Raw genomic sequence first — 19,258 nt, 5'->3', positions numbered from 1 at the left:
ACGACATTCAATAAGCTCACCGGAGACCGTCTACATCAAAACGGGTAACGGGCTAAATAAAAAGAAACCCTTCAAAGCACGGTTGGTCATGGCAACCCATACAGGTGACGCAGTTGTCAGATTGAATGAAAAGCTTCACAGCAGCGATGCGATTGATCACTTGAGGAAGCTTGTAAAAAAATAGAGCCACGGTAGCACACTCATCCCAAGGACACCTGCTCTTATTTTTGTGGGGCTCTCTGATCTGCTGGATATGAATAGCCGGCTCACTTGAACGGTTTATTTTTGATCCACTTGTACTTGTGTGCCATGACAAGCTAGGCCTGGATTGCCACATAAAGAATCACTTGGCAGGCATCCAAAAGGTAAAAACATGATTTAAAAACCAATCATTGTCAAAATGGTTCTTTATTTTTCCTCAAAAGACATACATCCACATTAAAAACAGACACAAAAAACACATACAAAACCCAATCACGAGATCTAGAGATTCCGTCACCAAAGAGTGGCTACATCTTTTCCATGATGTACACCTGGAAAATTTTACAAACACGGGATATAATGTAGTCAAAGGAGCATTAAATTAACCAAGTATAGACGACAGAATGGATTTTGTCGTGCGTGGCAATTAATTCTGCTGTGGCTTTGACAAATAAGCATATCGAGTACAAGGTGGCGACCCCGCATCCTCAACAGTGAAGGAATATCATTTATACTAGGGGGGGGGGGGGGAGAAAAAAAATTGGACGAAGGGGTTGGGACACTATGAGCTCCTTCTGCAAAGGTGAATCAATCCTTGCCCACCAAAGCATTTTGGGTTACAGGCAAGGACATCATGAACAGCGACGGGACACGCGGACACGTCAAAGGAGTGACGTGCATGGACGCCCGTGCTCCTCCAAGAAGGTAACAAATAAGAGAGCCCAGGAGTTGTTTTGTTTTTTTGCAGCAGAGTAACCCCGCTATTCAGCAGAATGCCCTCGGATCAAGTTTGCTCAACCAGAGTGAGGCTCGCACCCGCACCACCTTAGCTTCCACAAAATCCAAAAATTAACATCTGTATTTTTTTTCAAGATGCTGGCTGCATTGTAAAATTTGTCCTGAGAAACAACGGCCCGACTGAGGGAACGGTTGGGAAGGGCAAGTTGTGTTCTTTTTGGAAGCTTAGGCAAGAATGCGGCGAGTTGGACCGCGTGAGAGCATTCTGCTAAACGAGCAGGGTTTAACCTCAGCAGCCTGCCTGGGTAATGTCACCTCCGGAACTTTTGGTCACGTCCAGGGTGGTGAAGACCTGCGGGCGGGGAATGATGACAACTAAGACAACGGAAAGTCCTGCACCTATTCCACACAGGGACACGATCGAGTTGTTTTTACAAAGCCGCAAATTATACCAAAATAATGATCAAGAGAGGGAAGTTGCTTGAAAAATGTAGAATTTGGAAATTGATCAATTCGCCCACCAAGCAGTATTCTTGACTTTATGCACATGGCTACCAAAGTCATCTTGTAGGAATTTGGAAACGCCGCATTTTGCACCATTTCCTGTTACATTCAATCCGATAAAACGGAACACAATTGCATCACGCTAAAGCCAGCGGTGTCAAACTCAGTTTTGCTGCGGGCCAGATTGTCTCTTGGGGGCCGTTATGAATTTGGGGAAGCCATGAGAATGTGTCATCCACATATTACATATAGAGCGCACAACAAATTAAAGAATAACCATCGATGTCAAAATTATGAATTATTGTAGTTTACATGGGACAATTTAAAAATTTAGTTCAGACTTTAGCAAGCATAATTGAATTTAACGTTTTAATTCAATTCACGGGCCGAAAAAAATGTGGCGGGCCACATTTGGCCCCAGCGCCTTGACTTTGACACCAGTGCGCTAAAGGAACTGTTCAAAATTTGACAAAAACAAATGAGCGAGTTGACAACAACTGATAGCGAGACAGAAAAGACGGCTTACAAATTTAAAGAAAGTAATTTGCGCCTCTTACCTCAGCACACGTTGGATGGATGCCAATGGTGGAGTCCAGCTGCTCTTTGGTCGCACCACATTTCATAGCTGCACCAAAGCCTTGCGTTACCTCACCTGCATTGGGACCCAGGTAGTGAAAGCCAATCACTCGGTCCTACATTGAGAAAATGTAAAGAAGTCAAGAAAACCAATTCTGGTGCACGTTTTTCCTGAAACACTTTTGTACAGTTGTCTTTGAAAACATTTTGTGCATGCAATACTTCTTTTACTTTTTCATACTTTCTTTTTTTATACTTTTGCACTGTTTACAGTTCTTTTTCTGAAACATTTTGTACAGTTGTACTTATTTTCGAACAGTCACAACACTGACATATATTTATTACCGTCTGGACATAAACATGCCAGCAGAAAACTCCCCCTCGCCAAAATAAAATGTCAGGTATTTTTGGTTGCTTTTAGCAGATTTTGTACAGGATTTTTTTCTGAAATATTCAAATTGCTCAAGATCAGATTCATATTATTTCAAATGAATGTTAGTTTACATTTTGCAATGAGTTTTAAAAAGGGGTTAGGGTTAGTTTGTTAGAGGGAAAAAAAAAACACCGGACTATGTTTAAATGTGGCTTCCCATAGCTCTTCAGTAAATATAGCTTGCACTATTTTGAACAATATATCCACCAAATGAGGCCACCTAACATTTACTTCCCTAACTCTGCTCACTATCACCTTTTTTTCTTCATTTGTACAACGGCTGGATTCTGCTTTTAGCTGCCATCATCAAGCTTGTTTGCGTCGCTAGCTAGTTACCCCGACAAAGATTTTCTCCGGGAGCGCCTCCCTTAGATTCCAAAATTCTGTCTGCTTCTCTGCAAAGTCGCAATGGCATCTGCATGACATACAACGCACCCAAGGGCCGGAAAAAAACGCAACTGACAATGCAGGAGAGTCTTACATTATCTAATTTGTTGCAGATGATCTTGGCATAGCATCTGTTGTTGTCCCTGCCTGGTACAGTAAATTCCAAAGGCCAGAATAGACTGTGGTATATCTGAATTTACACACACAAAAAAAAGCATAAAATAAATCAAGTTGACATCAACAAGCAAACAAATACTAACGTGCAAAAAGCATTTGAAGGTTACCTCAAGGTTGTCCTGCCCATACAGCTCGGTGGCTCTCTCCTCAGACAGACCGCAGGAGCCGTATTCCAGCGGAGTAAACACAGTGGTGGGAACATTGATGTAGTCGCACTAAAGAGATATTTAGAGTCACATTACAACTGTTTTTTTTTAAACAATATGGGAAACATTTAACGCTTACATTGCTGATTAGGAAGATTAAACCAGTGGTGTCAAAGTCATTTTTTGCCGCGAGTCACATTGACAAGTTACGATTTCCTCTTAGGGGCTTTTATGAATTTGGGGAAGTCATTAGAATATTTAATCCCCTCTACATATTAAATAAAGAGCCACAACAAATGAATGAATAACTAGCTTTCAAATTTAAAGTCACGACTGCTATTGTGGTTGACATGGGACAATTTTGGTTCAGACTTTCGCAAGCATCATGGAATTTCACTTTGGCATGCCGAAAAAAATGATGTGGCAGGCCAGATTTGGCCCCCGGGTCTTTACTTTGACACCGTGATTTAGACAGACAGCAATAAAAAGCACACTTGACATTTTTGCAATTCTCCGTTTTAACCGATCAAACAAGGTTCTATTTGCTTTTAAATGTTCTTCAGTTTTGAAAGGCACTCAGAAATGAAATGTATTGCTTTTATCTAACGGTCCTCCATTTGTTATTGAATTTAAACAAAGAAGCCATATCTGATGACCACGTACGGACCTTGACTGTCGAACCTCCATAAAGACGGCGCGCCAGCAACTTTCCGGCCTGGATGGCAACTGGCGTAAGTTCCCACTTGCCCTCCAAGATGTCGCCGATGGCATAGACGTGCGATACGTTTGTTTGTTCTTCGTCATTGACAGGAATTTTCCCATTCCTTGGAGGTGGCGAGAAGACAGCATTGAAAAAAAGGGAGAAAACTTCATATACAATTCATGATGACATTCTTTTGGTTTATTTGAATTTAGACAGATGTTCACAACGTGGTCACCGTACACACGTTTTAAAAAAGGGCCAAGTCATCACAGCGCAGCTCTACTTGACTGTTGTTAGATTCAAGACACAAAACTACCGAGGTCATGTGAGACGGATCGTACATAAAGCAGAATTATTCAACCTCCGCATGATTTGCCGTTGGTCGGCAGCTTCATCTAAAAGCAGCATTACTTGCATCACAAGACTGAAGCGTGACTCAAATATCTCCCTTTTAGGTTTGCCGTATATGATCTTAATCCCCTCGCCGATTCTCTTCCACAAGTTGCCTGAAGCAGCCAACCGATTGCAAAATCAAAAGTAAACCTCCACATTTTTTAACGAGTCACCAAAATGTTGCAACTTCCGATCAAATTAAATAAAACCTCAAATTCTTGCCTCCACAAGATTTATTACGTTACAGAAGCAGGTTAAAAAAAACTCAAATTACAAATGCAACGATTTAGGACCACAGAGTGTGTAGACTTTTTTAATAAATCAAACCAAATTTCAGATTGTGCTGTTTGCTTGTATGATCTTAGGGCATTCATTTGAAACAATGTAATGATTTCACAGCAACTACTTATGAGTCATTTGAAGGATGTACATAAACAGCTGATAAAATATGGCGATGATATTTTTCAAAAGAACTGGAATCAAATATTAGCCCAGACTCTGATAAAATACGGTGCACTGCCACTCAAAGAGGGTGGCTGGGGCTTCCAAACACCTGAGTAAAATATCTGCTCTATTTTTCGCCTTCAATATAAAACGCTATGTACAATTTTTGCTGTTTCAACCAATCTTTTTACGTCAAGCAGTCACCCTCTTCCCACTATATTACAGAGAGACATGTGACGTGACAACTGCTGACTCACTATGACTACAGCAGCCATCGGCTACATACATACATACATACACAAAAATGTAACTTACTTGGGGTTGACTTTGACTCCTATCTTGTCCAGGCCAATTTTGTCAGTGCACGCGTCACGACCCACCGCTATTAATACCTGAGAACCAGAAAACTCTTCAGAAGTTTGACAGATATCTATAGGCCTACTTATATATATACACACACACATATATATACACATACATACATACATACACACACACACACACACACACACACACACACACACACACACACACACACACACACACACACACACACACACACACACACACACACACACACACACACACACACACACACACACACACACACACACACACACACACACACACACACACACACACACACACACACACACACACACACACACACATATATATATATATATATATATATATATATATATATATATATATATATATATATATATATATATATATATATAATACAATAACAATAAAATAAACAAAAATGAATAAGACAGCTATTTTTATGAACCAAAGATGCCTATTCAGCAAAGCAGGTTTGTGAAGAAAAAGCAAGTATGTCCGAATCAGAGTAGAGCGGTGCACTTACAGTGTTATACTCTCCCTCGATGACATCATCATTCTCCGTGGACTGAGCTGTCACCTTCAGCCGACCGGGAGTGCCTGCTTCCAACTCCTCTATCTGACGAGCACCGAAGAGCCAAAGGAGGAATTAAAGGACAACCGACATCACTTTTTTGTTGCCTAACTGACATCAGAAAAATGTTTTATAGCATCTAAAATACCCAAAATACGCAGTATGATATTTTTAGTCAAATGCAAAACACCAATAAAAATGACTTTTAAAGTGTCCAAAATCTGCAAAAAAATGAACCCGGAAGTGGCCAGTTTGAGAAGGTCCCACCCCCTTCTTTGTAGTCACCCCAAGACAGCTTACTCATCTAGTTATGAATATGATTCAAATAGCTCTGAAGAGGAAAGCATACATGTTTGCAATCGATTAAAGAATTTATTCCGTGACATTTTGAGGTATCTGGGGGCGGGAAATGTATCACCAAAAAGAGGCAGAAAATGGCGACAAAGCTCTGTGTAAGGAATTAATCAGCCCGTTTCCACAGGCTGATTAATTCCTTACACGGAGCTGTGTCACCCTCTTCTGCCTCTTTTTGGTGCAACACGAAGTTTTCAGACCAAACAAGTACAGCAAAATGCATTGACGTGATGGAAGGACTGCTACAATGTGTCCTTTTCTCGGTCAGGGGCGTTCCTTCAGTGACATAACGTGAGGACTCGTCACCAACTCAAAAACAAGACTTCCGGAATATTCAGCGCGGGTCTTAAAACGTAAAATATAGCTATATGCGGTGGAATCTTTGTAAAATATGCTCAGTATAAGTCATTTGAAGCCATTTTACAAATTATGGACACAACTTGTCCAGAGACGTCGTTAATTGTCTGATACAAATGATTTTAAATAAATAAATAAATAAATAAATAAATAAATAGAACTCTGTCAACTCACATTCACAGGGACATATTTCCGGATAAATTTGATGCCATGTTCCTCCATGTGGGCACCCGCACGGTCAGCCATCTCCTGGTCAAAGCCCCTCAGCAGAATGGAACGCACCATGATGGTGACATCAAGACCGAGGCCGGCAAGAAAGCCACCGCATTCCAAGGCGACATAAGACGCACCGATCACCAAGGTCTTGCCGGGGCAGTACGGCAAGGAGAAGAGATCGTCGCTGTGGGAAAACAAATTAAAGGGTTCATCGGGTCAGTCAGCCCATTTGCTCTGTCGCTTCAATACACGAGGGCCTGGGGGGCGGGGGTGCCTAACTCGCCAAGCATGCCAGACTAGCTGTTGACATTTTATAAATGAGAAAAGGGGGACCAAATTCAATATGAACGAATTATAAATTTGAACTATTTACCTTGTGATGCAGTATTCCTTGTCTCCGGGTATTCCCAGATAACGTGGTCGTTCACCTGTAGCCAGGATGAACTTAGCTGCTGTGTAAAATGTCTCCTTGCCTCGCTTGTTTAATGCCTGTAGAAGAACAACATTAAATATTTATGCATCTGCCAATGGAAGGATCGCAAAACACATTGTGATGTCATTCCTTTCAAACTGTGCTGGTGTGAAATGTAAATGTCTCCATTGCGAGACTAATAATGGTAAATCCAATCCAATCACCAATCACAGAGAACTTGTGAAATACGTTTCCACCATGACACAAACGCCATGAAACAAATTAATTCAAACGGCAGCTTTGTTTAGCTCAAATGCAAAGTGTCGCATTTCCGAATGCCGTCGGATGCAACGCGCGATGGTCAACGTCTTACCTTGATCTTGTGGGGCTCGACGAATTCCGCATAAGCGTTGACATAGTTGACCTTCTTGTCCCTCAGCGCCACCCTGTAGCCCCAGTTTAGTGAGCCAATGTAGTCGTTAATGGCCATCTTCATCGTCTCCCAGTTGTGTTTGACTGACCGGAGACAGAACAAAGCAAGTATCGTGAGCGGCGGAGGAACGAGAGAGCACCAACGGTGACCGGTCCTGGCTTGTGGCACTCCATTCCTTCTTACCACTAAGTTGATCAAATTCCCAGCCAAACTTGTGGGCATCTTGCATGGCAGTAGCAAGCAAGGCGCTCTGGTGCATCAGTTTCTTGGGAATGCAGCCCACATTCACACAGGTTCCACCTAGACCTGACAAGCAAAGTTACGATTCCACATTAAGGTCTCAGATCATCGTCAGACAAAAGAGGTGGATCAATCAAAGCCCAGAATAAAACCCTGGACTTCTGCGCTGTGAGGGAGACATGTGAACCACTCATCCTCAGAGCTGCTCCCTAACAGATAGCGAAGAAGAAATATCTTACCCCACGTGGTCCCTTTTGGTGTGGGAACAACATAGTCCAAAACCATGACTTTTTTCCCCAAAGTCGCAGCTTCCTTCAAAAGAGAAAATGAATAGGAAATACACAGAGAGAGAGATTACATTGAAAGCTATTAGTTCAACTCTGAGCCAGTAAGAAAACTAAAAAATGAGACATCAACTCTGAGAGCTGCTTAAGGTTCTCACCTTTGAACAGGCCAATCCACCAGATCCGCCTCCAATGACAATCAGGTCATAGTCATACGCTTCACTTTGTCCATTCAGCATTTGATGCAGACTGCCGTCTTTATGGGCCTGACGCACGCAGAAGCGCAGTTAATATTGACGAGCCATAAGGAGCAATTATCACAACTTGGATGACATTTTCTTATAATTATCCATGTTCTATGCCATGTGTGTGGTCTGTATAGACCCTTCATAGAATTAACTATGGTTGAAAAGATCACACTGAGGAAACTGCTTTGTCATGAATGCATTCTTTTAAATAGGGACTTCTTAATTTAATTCTAGCGAAATTAGTTCCATTTTTGTCACTATAGCTGAGTGTAATGTCATTAAAAATAAAAAATGAAAATGAATAACAGTATTCAAAATGTTACCTGCATTGTCTTGTCACAGCCACCAACATGCGTTTTGTTGATAAAAACATTTGGAACCGTTTTTTGTCCAGTCATCTCGAGCAACATATCCTGATAATTGGTTCCGTCCTCTGAAAACAGAAGAGTCGCCGTGTTTGGAGGTGTGATTCAATTTCGTCAGGTAATTTTTTTTATTATTTCTAGTCAGTTGTCATTTTAGGTGGGTTCGTTTTCCCCCCACCCCAACTATAATCAATCTTTTGAACTTGCTGGCCCAACGTTGAGAAAGCTTTGTGTGCTAATACGCTGCAAAAACCCTTTCATATTATGTGGTTTTGCCACAGCTCGCTGCAGCAGTACCAAAGATGCTGAGTCATTGTAGTGATCCACGGCCGGAAATGGACCTTACCCATGAGATCCAGCTCCACCACATTGCACTCCACTTTGAGTTCTTTGAATAAGTCTTTCACCTAGACATAACAAAAATATTTATTCATTACACGGCAACACACAAATGCCCTTAAATACATGCCGGGTCTGAGTTGAATTATAAAAAAAATACATCAATACAAATAACGATGAACGGTGGTACAAGCTAACTCGAGATGCAAATGTTTCCATTACACGGGTGGTGGTGGTTAAATACCAGAAACTAGACGCAGCCCGTTTCGTTCGCGGTAGAGCAAAAAATCGAGATGACAGGATACTGTTTGGTCCCGATAAATCCAAATAACATACCGTCACACAATATGGACAATAACTTTTGCTAAAGACCACGACTCTACTGGAGTCAATAAGCGATTGTATCCGACTCTTAACTTCATTCTTCCCGGTTTCGTTTTCGATGGGAGGCATTTCAAAGTGCAAATACTCCCGTCCAAGCCTTCAGTCAATGGCCGGTGAGCACGGAAGAAAAGTACAAGAAAAAAAATGTACAAGCCACTTTAGCTTTTCTTTCGAAAACCGGGCTGACAAACAACAGGACCAGTGGTTGTCCTTCCCGTCAGCGAAGAGCTCAAACCGCGCCTGAACCCTCAACGTTACTCCCACTGGTTTATAGCCATCTGCATGGTGCGTTCGATTTAATACACGTAGTCCACCGTCTACCCATGATATGCGTTTGTCAACAATAATCCCGCCTACACGGCTCATCCGAGTCTGTAAAACCAATCCATTTAACAAAACGTCATCGGGTTGCCTTGCAACATGCCATAAAAGTGCGACGACATTCAATTCACTCGAAATGTTCGCATAAGATAAACGTCGAATATGATTTACTTAAACGTTTGTCATATAAAACATCAGCTGGAGGAAAATGTCATAAAGTCAAAAGAACCGACAACAAAAACACAATTTGAAGGCCATAAGTGAATAGTTGGTATCTGGCTCCATGTGTTGGTCAGACAACGCAAATACAAATGACAGGCACAAATTTCTGCCACTTGGGAGGTAATCTTGCAAACGATAGCATCCCACATTTGACAAACGCTATTATAAAGGCGAAGTAAGCGAATGTCTTATTTTTCATATCTCGGCATATAGGCCCGTGTTTACATTTATGCTTGATAGATGTATAGACAGATAGACAGACAGACAGATAGATATATTCACCCACCATGGAAACAACACAAAGCAAAACACATTACGAAAATATTTATCGATACAAAAATAAGCAAACGATGAAACACACAGTTTTATATATTCGTATATATTATCTTGCGTTTTATTCTTTTAAACTTGAAAACAAGTAACAAACGAGTTTTCTCTGTATGTTTTGGATGTAAAACAGACAATTTATTGCCCAGGGTTGTTTTGCGTCAGTTTGCTGAATAAGTAACGCTTCAATCGACGGGCAAAATCGACGCGCATGCTTTCAGGTAAGTGGATGAAGCCAAGTTTACTTTGGTACCGATGAATGTCAAACACTGGTTTGAACACACTGGGACACGCAGATACATTCCTTAACAACGACGCACCGTTATGATGCGAAGGAATTTACTCAGTGTTGTCGTGTTGTGTGTGTGCGTGTTGTGTTTGTGCGTGTGTGTGTGTGCGCGCGCGCGCGCGTGTGTGTGGGGGGGGGGGTGCGCGTGCGTGTATGCGTGTGTGTGTGTGTGTGTGTGTGTGTGTGTGTGTGTGTGTGTGTGTGTGTGTGTGTGCGTGTGCGTGTGTCATTTGCCTTGTTGCTCCACCTCCATCGCCTCCTCAACTCACTAGGCAGGCGTGCGTTGTCTTTCAAGAGGAAGCAGCCGAGGCAGATTTTACACCGTTGTAAGGCAAACCGGACAGTACCATGGCCGAGAGTAGTAAAACGGCTCCGAACCTGCAGGCCGGTGCTGGGTTCCTTGCAAAAAGGGTCCAGAAGTCATTGAATCGCGCACAAGAAAAGGTGAGCCGAAGTACTACTGTATTTGTCCGACGTGTCGAATCTCATACTGTTTTGATGGAATTGCAGTACAGCGCTACACTTTAACTTTGTTTTTGCAAATGTAGCAAGAAAGATATTTGCTGTCGTGTCAGTTATATGCTGTGATCATTTTTCAGCGATGTGGCCTAGTTTTACGATATTACGTTTTTAAAAGTCGTGACGAAACTACTATTCCAGGATCCAATTTACCTCGTTTCTGATCCGTATCAGAACATCACAGCATTGTTCGGTACCGCACAGCTGTGTTCCAACACATAAGCCACCACTTCCTGATTGTAAAGTTCCTCTGCGTCCTGTTTGAACTCTATAACACAAAGTTTGACGTTTATTTGTTTGATCGAACAAGGTTGAAGCAAACTCCCCCAAAGCTTTAGTGGAATACTTTGTCCTCAAGACTTTGCAACATTGGTGTTATTTGTGTGGTTCAGACATGGAGGTCGGATGCTTTTTTTCCAAATTAAAAGTGAACGTCACGGGAGCAAACACACTGCCGAGAAATAATTATTTGAGTTGATGCAGACTCAAACTGTGTTCAGTAATACGCTTTGGGAGCTCATGATCAAAGTGAGTCATTTCAATCTCCCATTGGGTGACAACGTTCAAAAATTAAAAGCCTCGAGTAATAATGAATGTTAATACCGGAGTCAGTAGTGGTTGAGTGGTACTAATTTGATTTGTATTGACATTGGCAGGATGTTGTACAGTGAATCGGTACATTTTGCTAATGGCTCCGAATAAAATGCCTCAAGTGTGCTAAGCACAAGTTGTTAAAATCTGAACACTGTTCACGCAGGTCCTTCAAAAACTGGGCAAAACCATGGAGACCAAGGATGAACATTTTGAAGTGTGCTCGCTGAACCTCAACAAACAGCAGGTACACACACAGAGAGGGCCCGCGTGCTTTGGATGCTGTCTATTGTTATGTAATGCCAAAGCTAGATAAGACAATTTACTGTATTTTTCCGTTCACTTTTTATTTCAAATTAGCTTTTATTCTGATTGGGCGAGGGGAGGGGGCTCATCTGATACCTTGGTTAACTCATAATGGCTACTTTTTAACTCATTCACTGCCAGGCGTGCAAAAATGTGTCCACTCCAGTGTCAGGGTTTTTGTCATCGTCACTCAAATTCTAGGACCCACAAAATATTGAGTTTCAGTTCTACATTGACAACATTGAATTTAGTGCAAGAAACCTTGCACTCTCTACTTCCATCAGAAAAAAAGACTTAATTCCTAAATTATATGGGTCTGGAGTTATATGAGCTTGAAATGAGGGTGACTGTCTAAAATACAATGCAATACATCCATATTGGTTAATATAGCACTTTAACAACAGCTGAAGCTGGAAAAAAGCGCTAACATGAAAAAAAGGCAAATGCTGCCTCCTTGTGGAAGGGAAAAAAAACATTGCCACAGGCCATGGCCAGCGCTTTATCGGCACCCAAGCAAGAAAAAAACAAAACCCGAACAAATTCAGGAATGGCACTGTACGTCATATTTTCAATTCACGAATAAGATCGTGAATGGCAGTTCATGAGTTAATTTTGACTCATTATTTTTACTTTGTTTGATGCAGAATTAATTTGAGTGTCCGTTAGATGGCAATGGTGCTTTGCTATTAATACTATGTTCCCCCTGAAAGTGTTTGAAAAGTGCCTATCCCGCACTTCATGGACATTAATTTTCTCCTTTTTGTCTCCACACAGGTCGATGGAAACAGGTTGCTAAAAGACGTTAAGGCCTACTACAGTGCTGTGAAAGGCAAGTTTCCCAAGCATTCATGATCTGCAGTCCGTTCTTTCAACAAATGGACACTTTAAGTTGAAATGGGAGGATAGTGAGTAAATGGGAAGTGAATTAGAACTATTCTTAGACCCTTTGGCTTGTTTCGCAACCGCGTCTGTGTTGTCTCAGAGAAAAGTAAAAACAGCCTCAGCCTCTGGGATATTATTTTGACAAAACGGTTCAACCTCTGGTTTGCTTATTGTTAATTGTTACTCTGTGAGCTCCTGTCAGGAAGCAAGAATGGCGTTTGACCTTCTCATTGTGGGCGAAACGTTGGCGCAATCCCTGAAAACAAAGCGATATGAATGCAAAACGCAAAATGGGACGTTGATCCTGCATTTCTTCCCATTTCCGCAGCTGTTCACGAGACATCCAAGCGGCTTTCTCAGACTTTGCAAGATGTCTATGAAGCTGATTGGGACGGCGTGGAGGATCTTTCCGTCATTATCAAAGTATTTTCTCTCAAATAATTTTTGCCATTATGTGTTTAAATCAGTTTTCAGTAACACCGGAGTGAACTCGAGTTAATCCAAGATCTTTCAGAGTGAAGATTTACTATGGAACGACTTTGAGGAGAAAATGAATGACCAGATTGTGCGCACCATGGAAAACTATACCAGTCAATTTCCAGAGTTCAAGGTATTCCATCTGTCCGTTTAAAAAAAAAACAACTTTTATATGATATGATTTATGATGTGATGTATTCTATTCTATTATCAGTGGTGGGCCGTCAGAGCCAGCAAGGCCTTCTCTGCTGGCCTAACATAATCAGACATCATTATCATAATTATAATAAAAGTCAATTTCATTAAAAAAGTATTTTTTCTAAATATACAGTAAAGTCTCGTTATATCGATATCGGTTATATCGATAGTACCGCTTATTACGATACTATTTCTATGCACGCAAGGAGAAAATTACATGCGCGCAGGGTCGGATATATCGATTGTCCCGGTTATATCGATATTTTTCGGACTCCCGAGAATATCGATATAACGAGACTTTACTGTGTATATATAATTATTCTACATACTGTTTTCTTGATGTTATATTATATCCATTTGGTTATGCTCCTTTCAGTGTTGTTGTTTTCGGTCAGAGTTTTTAATCCAATCAGAATTCAGCTAGCTTGTGTCGCCAGGCTATATGAAATCTGACCGACGCCTTCAGAATCAACAGTGCGCTGTACATGAACGGGCACATGTAGTTGATATATAGTTGCGATAGCCAATCAGATCACGAGTTGGCACAGTAAGGCCAGCTAGAGGGCCTCGCGTTGAACATGACATGTACGCGTCTTGTGATTGGATACTCACTTTACCTCAGCCCTCAACGGAGGCAGCGTTATGCAAATCAACCAAGCTACAACAGATCAGACCCGGAAACTTTAGCAGAAAAAACAAGTATATCTACTCGGTTTTTTAACCCACAATGGCTGAAGGAGAGGACAACTCGCTGTCGCATGTAGGCCTATTCTCAAGAACAAATGAAAACGATTTGTTTACTTTTATTTTCAACAAATTGTTGTTTTTCTTATATTAAACTGACATTTTGTAATTTAGCATAAAATCTTGTTAAAGATTGCATATTCTTGGTGAACTTCATAAAACTTTGTGGACAAATGATTTTAAAATTCCTTTTATTTTTAAGTGTTTGCAGTATCACGTATAGTGACAAGTTCTAATTGCTGATGCAGATTTATTGATGTGTAATTGCTCCGGAAAATAGCCTGTGTTGTAGACGATTAAGGTGATGCCACGCCCAGTACTGCGTGCGTGTGCTTTTGTAAATGATATCTCCAGCCCTTGTCTCATAAATTATGGTATTACGAGGGATATTTGTTCAAGTCGGACTAAGTAGGACTTCACTGAAGGCCTAGGTGTGAAATGCACGGACCGCCGCTGTGGATGGCATTAGGTTAGATTATTAGAAATATTAGATATACAGTAAAGTCTCGTTATATCGATATTCAAGGGAGTCCGAAAAAATATCGATATAACCGGGACTATCGATATATCCGACTCTGCGCGCATGTAATTTTCTCCGTGCGTGCATAGAAATAGTATCGATATAACCGGGACTGTCGATATATCCGATATCGATATAACGAGACTTTACTGTATTACAAATTCACAATTTGCAATTCACATTTCACTCTGCCTCCAAAACTGATTTCAGACACAAAATGAACATTTTGGGTTTCAGGAAAGAGTCGCTAAACGTGGCCGAAAACTGGTGGACTATGATTCAGCACGTCATCATCTGGAAGCTCTGCAGGGTGCCAAGAAAAGGGATGATGCTAAAATTGCAAAGGTACGGTTTTCATTTCATGACAGTTAGCGTGTCCATTGTGAAATCTGTCTTGTTTACCAGGGAGAGGAGGAGTTCAACAAAGCCCAGATTGTCTTTGAAGAGATCAATAATGATCTGAGGGAGGAGCTGCCTGCTTTATATCAATGGTAGGATTGTAGGCGGGTTTTTTGTCTGTCTGAAACTGAAAAATATACATTTTGATTTATATAGCGCTTCAACAACAGCTGAAGCTGTAACAGAGCGCTTAACATGGACAGCTATCACATACAGGAAGTAAAGCAGTCACATGACATTTCATCTAAAGTATTTTTTTTCAGGCAGAGTGCAGCACAACTTCTGCTCTTTTCTCAGCAGACAATTTTCGTTGAGCTCAACCATAAATAGCGGGAATGTTTACAGTTGGGATGATAACACCCAAAAATGCTTTGTCCCAACAAATAATCCATCTTCATAATCCTCCCACACTTGTCAGTTTTAGCATCAATAAGTAAATCATGATGTTAACGTTAATCTGCAACATGTTTTGATAATCGTGCCATTGAACACTTGATAAAAAAATATATAGTGTTACATCATCTGACAGAAAATGGCTCAAAATCATGTGTCTATATGCCATTCAATGCCTTTTATCTCACCAGAAAATAGATGGTAATACCTCAAATTCAAGTTTTCAGAACATATATCGCAATAGATGTCATGAGTATAAGCTGTAATATGTATTTGTTTGTCTGTAGCCGCATCGGTTGCTACGTGACGGTGTTCCAAAATGTTTCAAATCTGAGAGATGTCTTCTATAAAGAAATGAGTCTGGTAAGATAAGACAATTTTTTCCCTCGTAGTGATGTCGGAAAATATTTGACCAAAGATGTCTTTGGACGTTATGTTTTTTTTTTTTTTTTGCAGCTTAACGGGGAATTGTACAACGTGATGAAGCAACTCGAAGATCAGCACTCTGGAAAATCTTTCATCATAAAGGGTTTGAGCAGGTAATATGTTGAGAATATTAAAAGTAAAACCACAGTCCAACGAATCGAAAATTCACTATCTCTTGTTTATCTTTTGGCAGTGCCGCAGGGAAGTCAAAAAAGAGAAAGTCCTTGGTGATCTCCAATCCCATCCCATGCAACACAGCCTTCCCGGCTGATCACGTGTCCATCCATTCCTCAGCCCAAAACGGCAAATGTGCTTTACCTTCCTCTCCCGGTTCACAAAATCAAAGCAATGTCAGCGAAATGAGCATCGGCGAGGATAATAGCGCCCCTACCAAAAGCGGACAATCCTCAGAGTCTGACCTGAGTTCCTGTGGCGCCAATACCCCCAAAAGGCAGTCGTTGTGCATAAGTGAGCCCGGTGAACAAGATGCGACAAATGAAAGTCTCGAGGAGGCTGCCGGGCTATCGACAAAGCATCCGGATGACTCTGGTGTGGCGAAATCAGACGTTGCCGGTCAAGAAACATTCACTCCGTCGGATGGCGATGCGCCGCTCGTTTCTGAACAGGAGGAAAGTGCAAGTAGGGCGGCATCGGAGGACGAAGCCAAGACCAAACCGGCGCCGGTTCCTGCCCCTCGTCTCTCTTTCCGTTCAGAGAAAGCTCCTATGCTGCCCGCTGAGGAGCGACGGGGGGACGTGGAAGGATCGTCAGACGTGGAGGAGCCGGCGGGTTCTCGTGACGACTGCGATAGTAGTTTCCACCTGGATTTCTCTACAAGGTAGATCATACTCAGCAGTCACGTGTTTTTGTCGTCCTCAAACCGGAAGAAAGGTTTTGAGGAAATGTAATTCATCTCCGCGCAGGATTAATTTGGGCAAATGAGAATCCCAACACCGGATGTATTTTACGGTGTATAAGGCACGCCGAATTATAAGGCGCACCCCCAATGAATGGTGTATTTTCAAACTTTTTCCGGTGTATAAGGCACACCGGATTAGAAGGCACACCTTCAATGAAAATTCAAAATGTTTGCCATATATAAGGCACGCTACATTATAAAGCACTACAGAAAATGTTGGAGTTGCGTTATGCACTCATTAGACCACAGGCGTCAAAGTCAAGGCCCGGGGGCCAAATCTCGCTCACCACATCATTTTATTCGGCCCGCAAAGCTAATCAAATTTGTGAAATTCCATGATGCTTTCTAAAATCCGAACAAAAATGTATACTTTTCCCATGTAAACCACAATAACAGTCATTAGTTTTGAATTCAGATTTAAAAATGAGTTATTCATTAATTTGTTGTGCACTCTACATGTTGTATGTGGAGCGGATGAAACATTCTAATGGATTCCCCAAACTCATAACAGCTCCCGAGAGGAAACTAACAATAATACCCACGGCAAAAAAATACTTTGACACCTTTGCATTAGATGGTGCTGCATTAAAGGGAATGTCAACAAAACAGTCACATTGTCGGATGCTGAATATTCGTTCCTTAGAAGTTTTCATGGAATATGTTGGCCTTAAATTTTTGGAAATAAACACATTTTGTTTTTTTTGAGTCACTAAATACAAAAGCAGGTGAAACCCATTACATTTTCCATTTGTAATCATTGTGCCAAAAAAAGAAAAAAATGGCAAAATCGAGAAAAAAATCCACATTGCAAAGTAATTTTAAGAGATTATCGAACTGAAACGCCGTTTTATCTACCCCAACATGGACCGCGCACAAATTCTTGTGGGTCTAGTTGGGGATGGAGTCAGTGGCTGTTGACGGTAGTTGTGAGATCCGTTGTGGCTCAATGACTTTACATATAAGGTGCACCGGCGTATAACGCGCTGGGTCATCTTTTGAAGAAAATCAAGACTTTTGGCCGCGCCTTATACACCAGAACAACTATGTAATGGATTGTTGTCATTTATAAAGCAGCGGTTTTAAATGTTGGCTGATGTGACCCGTGTTTCATACCAGGGGGTGGCGCTAAAGAGCCATGCAGCGTCCGAAGATGGGCAACTACAATTTGAACAGGGGGAGATAATCCTCGTGCTCGCTGACACACAGCAGGGCCGTTTCTAAACCCTCGCCAACTACTTTTCTTTTCTTTCACAACATTGGAAGCCGTCCATGAAAATAGATCTCCAAACTCCAAATTGCTTTGTTTCTTCATTGCTTTTAGTGTGCCCAATTGAAACGGATGATCAGATGAAAGTCACAAACATGATATCTGCTAAATGTCTTGTGTTCATGGATGATGTGTGTGTCTCGCAACAGGAAGGTGTGTTGAAAGGAGTTCGGGAGGAGAGCTGGCAACTGCACAAAGATCGAGAAAATCACACCGGGACTTTCTCGGAAGACCTCATTGGACCTGTTAAGAAAGATTGACGCAATATTCTTGACTTCCTCCCATGAGAAATTGAGTGACTCATATGTATATATATATACACACACACACACACACACACACACACACACACACGCACACACGCACACACACACACACACACACACACACACACACACACACACACACGCACACACACACACACACACACGCGCGTGCGAGTGTAAATGGTCCAAATTGTTTTGGGTGTGGAAGCCGCACAAACAAATCTCCCCCCAAGTCCACTGTGGATACTCGCATGTTTTGATGTTGTAACTTGTGAACCAAAATGAACTGCGAAAATTTTGTTGAACCTTTTGGATAACCAAAGTTAAATTTTAAAAATTCAGTGTTTGTATTTTTATTCTTCTCATGAATCACTGTGAAACATTTTTTTTCTTAATGTTATTTGTAATATCTGTCAATAAAGGTCAAGTTGAAGAAAAGATTATCTGATTTGTGGATGGCTACTTCCAACCCTAGTCATGTGATGTATTGCGTGAGTTAGAATCCACGACACACAGCAGGGATTTAGTTACTCATCTGGCCGGCGAACGCTTTGGGGGTCCCACAGGAAGAGTTTGTACTGGCAACATCTGTGTTATGTTATTGTCACTCCTGCAACCACAACCAAATTCCGGAAGTGACGGTTCTGGTCTTGTTAATTGCTGAAAAGTGTTGACTTGATTATTGGCATTCACAACAGATACACCTCAAACAAATATACTATCTCCATTCAAATAAAAATGCTGGTATGTATATTCAACAATGGCATATAAATGGACTTTTACTAAGCTGTAGTTTGTTTGGACCAACCCAGCTGGGATTTGGGAACATGATGAAGCTCTTAATATACAAATTCTCATGAAATGGTTATTTGTTTTATGTCTCCAATTAAGGTCAGCTGGGATACGCTGTAGCTCGTGATAAGACAAATGAAGCTT

General features: G+C 41.4%; 2 protein-coding genes across 2 annotated transcripts; one reads left to right on the top strand and one right to left on the bottom strand.

Annotated features, from left to right (window-relative positions):
* Positions 1 to 389: 389 nt before the first annotated feature.
* On the bottom strand, positions 390 to 9,511 carry txnrd3 (thioredoxin reductase 3). Its single transcript, XM_089010514.1, has 16 exons — positions 9,209 to 9,511; positions 8,880 to 8,940; positions 8,492 to 8,601; positions 8,079 to 8,186; positions 7,876 to 7,948; positions 7,580 to 7,702; positions 7,337 to 7,479; positions 6,925 to 7,040; positions 6,510 to 6,735; positions 5,577 to 5,669; positions 5,018 to 5,094; positions 3,830 to 3,986; positions 3,124 to 3,231; positions 2,934 to 3,029; positions 2,001 to 2,135; positions 390 to 1,291 (listed from the first exon to the last, which is right to left on the bottom strand). Exons 1-16 carry the CDS (start codon positions 9,323 to 9,325, stop codon positions 1,223 to 1,225), a joined length of 1,812 nt encoding a protein of 603 aa, XP_088866640.1. The 5' UTR covers positions 9,326 to 9,511; the 3' UTR covers positions 390 to 1,222.
* A 1,176-nt stretch (positions 9,512 to 10,687) lies between these two features.
* On the top strand, positions 10,688 to 18,663 carry LOC148890751 (bridging integrator 2-like). Its single transcript, XM_089011051.1, is given in 13 exon segments — positions 10,688 to 10,859; positions 11,692 to 11,772; positions 12,606 to 12,660; positions 13,042 to 13,136; positions 13,228 to 13,323; positions 14,890 to 14,997; positions 15,058 to 15,143; positions 15,732 to 15,807; positions 15,901 to 15,983; positions 16,064 to 16,683; positions 16,686 to 16,708; positions 17,906 to 17,994; positions 18,199 to 18,663. Coding segments are annotated over 13 exon segments (1,626 nt in total). The 5' UTR covers positions 10,688 to 10,763; the 3' UTR covers positions 18,317 to 18,663.
* Positions 18,664 to 19,258: the final 595 nt, after the last annotated feature.

Source organism: Hippocampus bargibanti, linkage group LG12, assembly GCF_051943395.1.
Source record: "Hippocampus bargibanti isolate YZ-2025 linkage group LG12, ASM5194339v1, whole genome shotgun sequence".
Lineage (NCBI taxonomy): Eukaryota > Metazoa > Chordata > Actinopteri > Syngnathiformes > Syngnathidae > Hippocampus > Hippocampus bargibanti.
The sequence above is the reverse complement of the archived record's forward strand: the minus strand, read 5'-3'. Positions and strand labels throughout refer to the sequence as shown.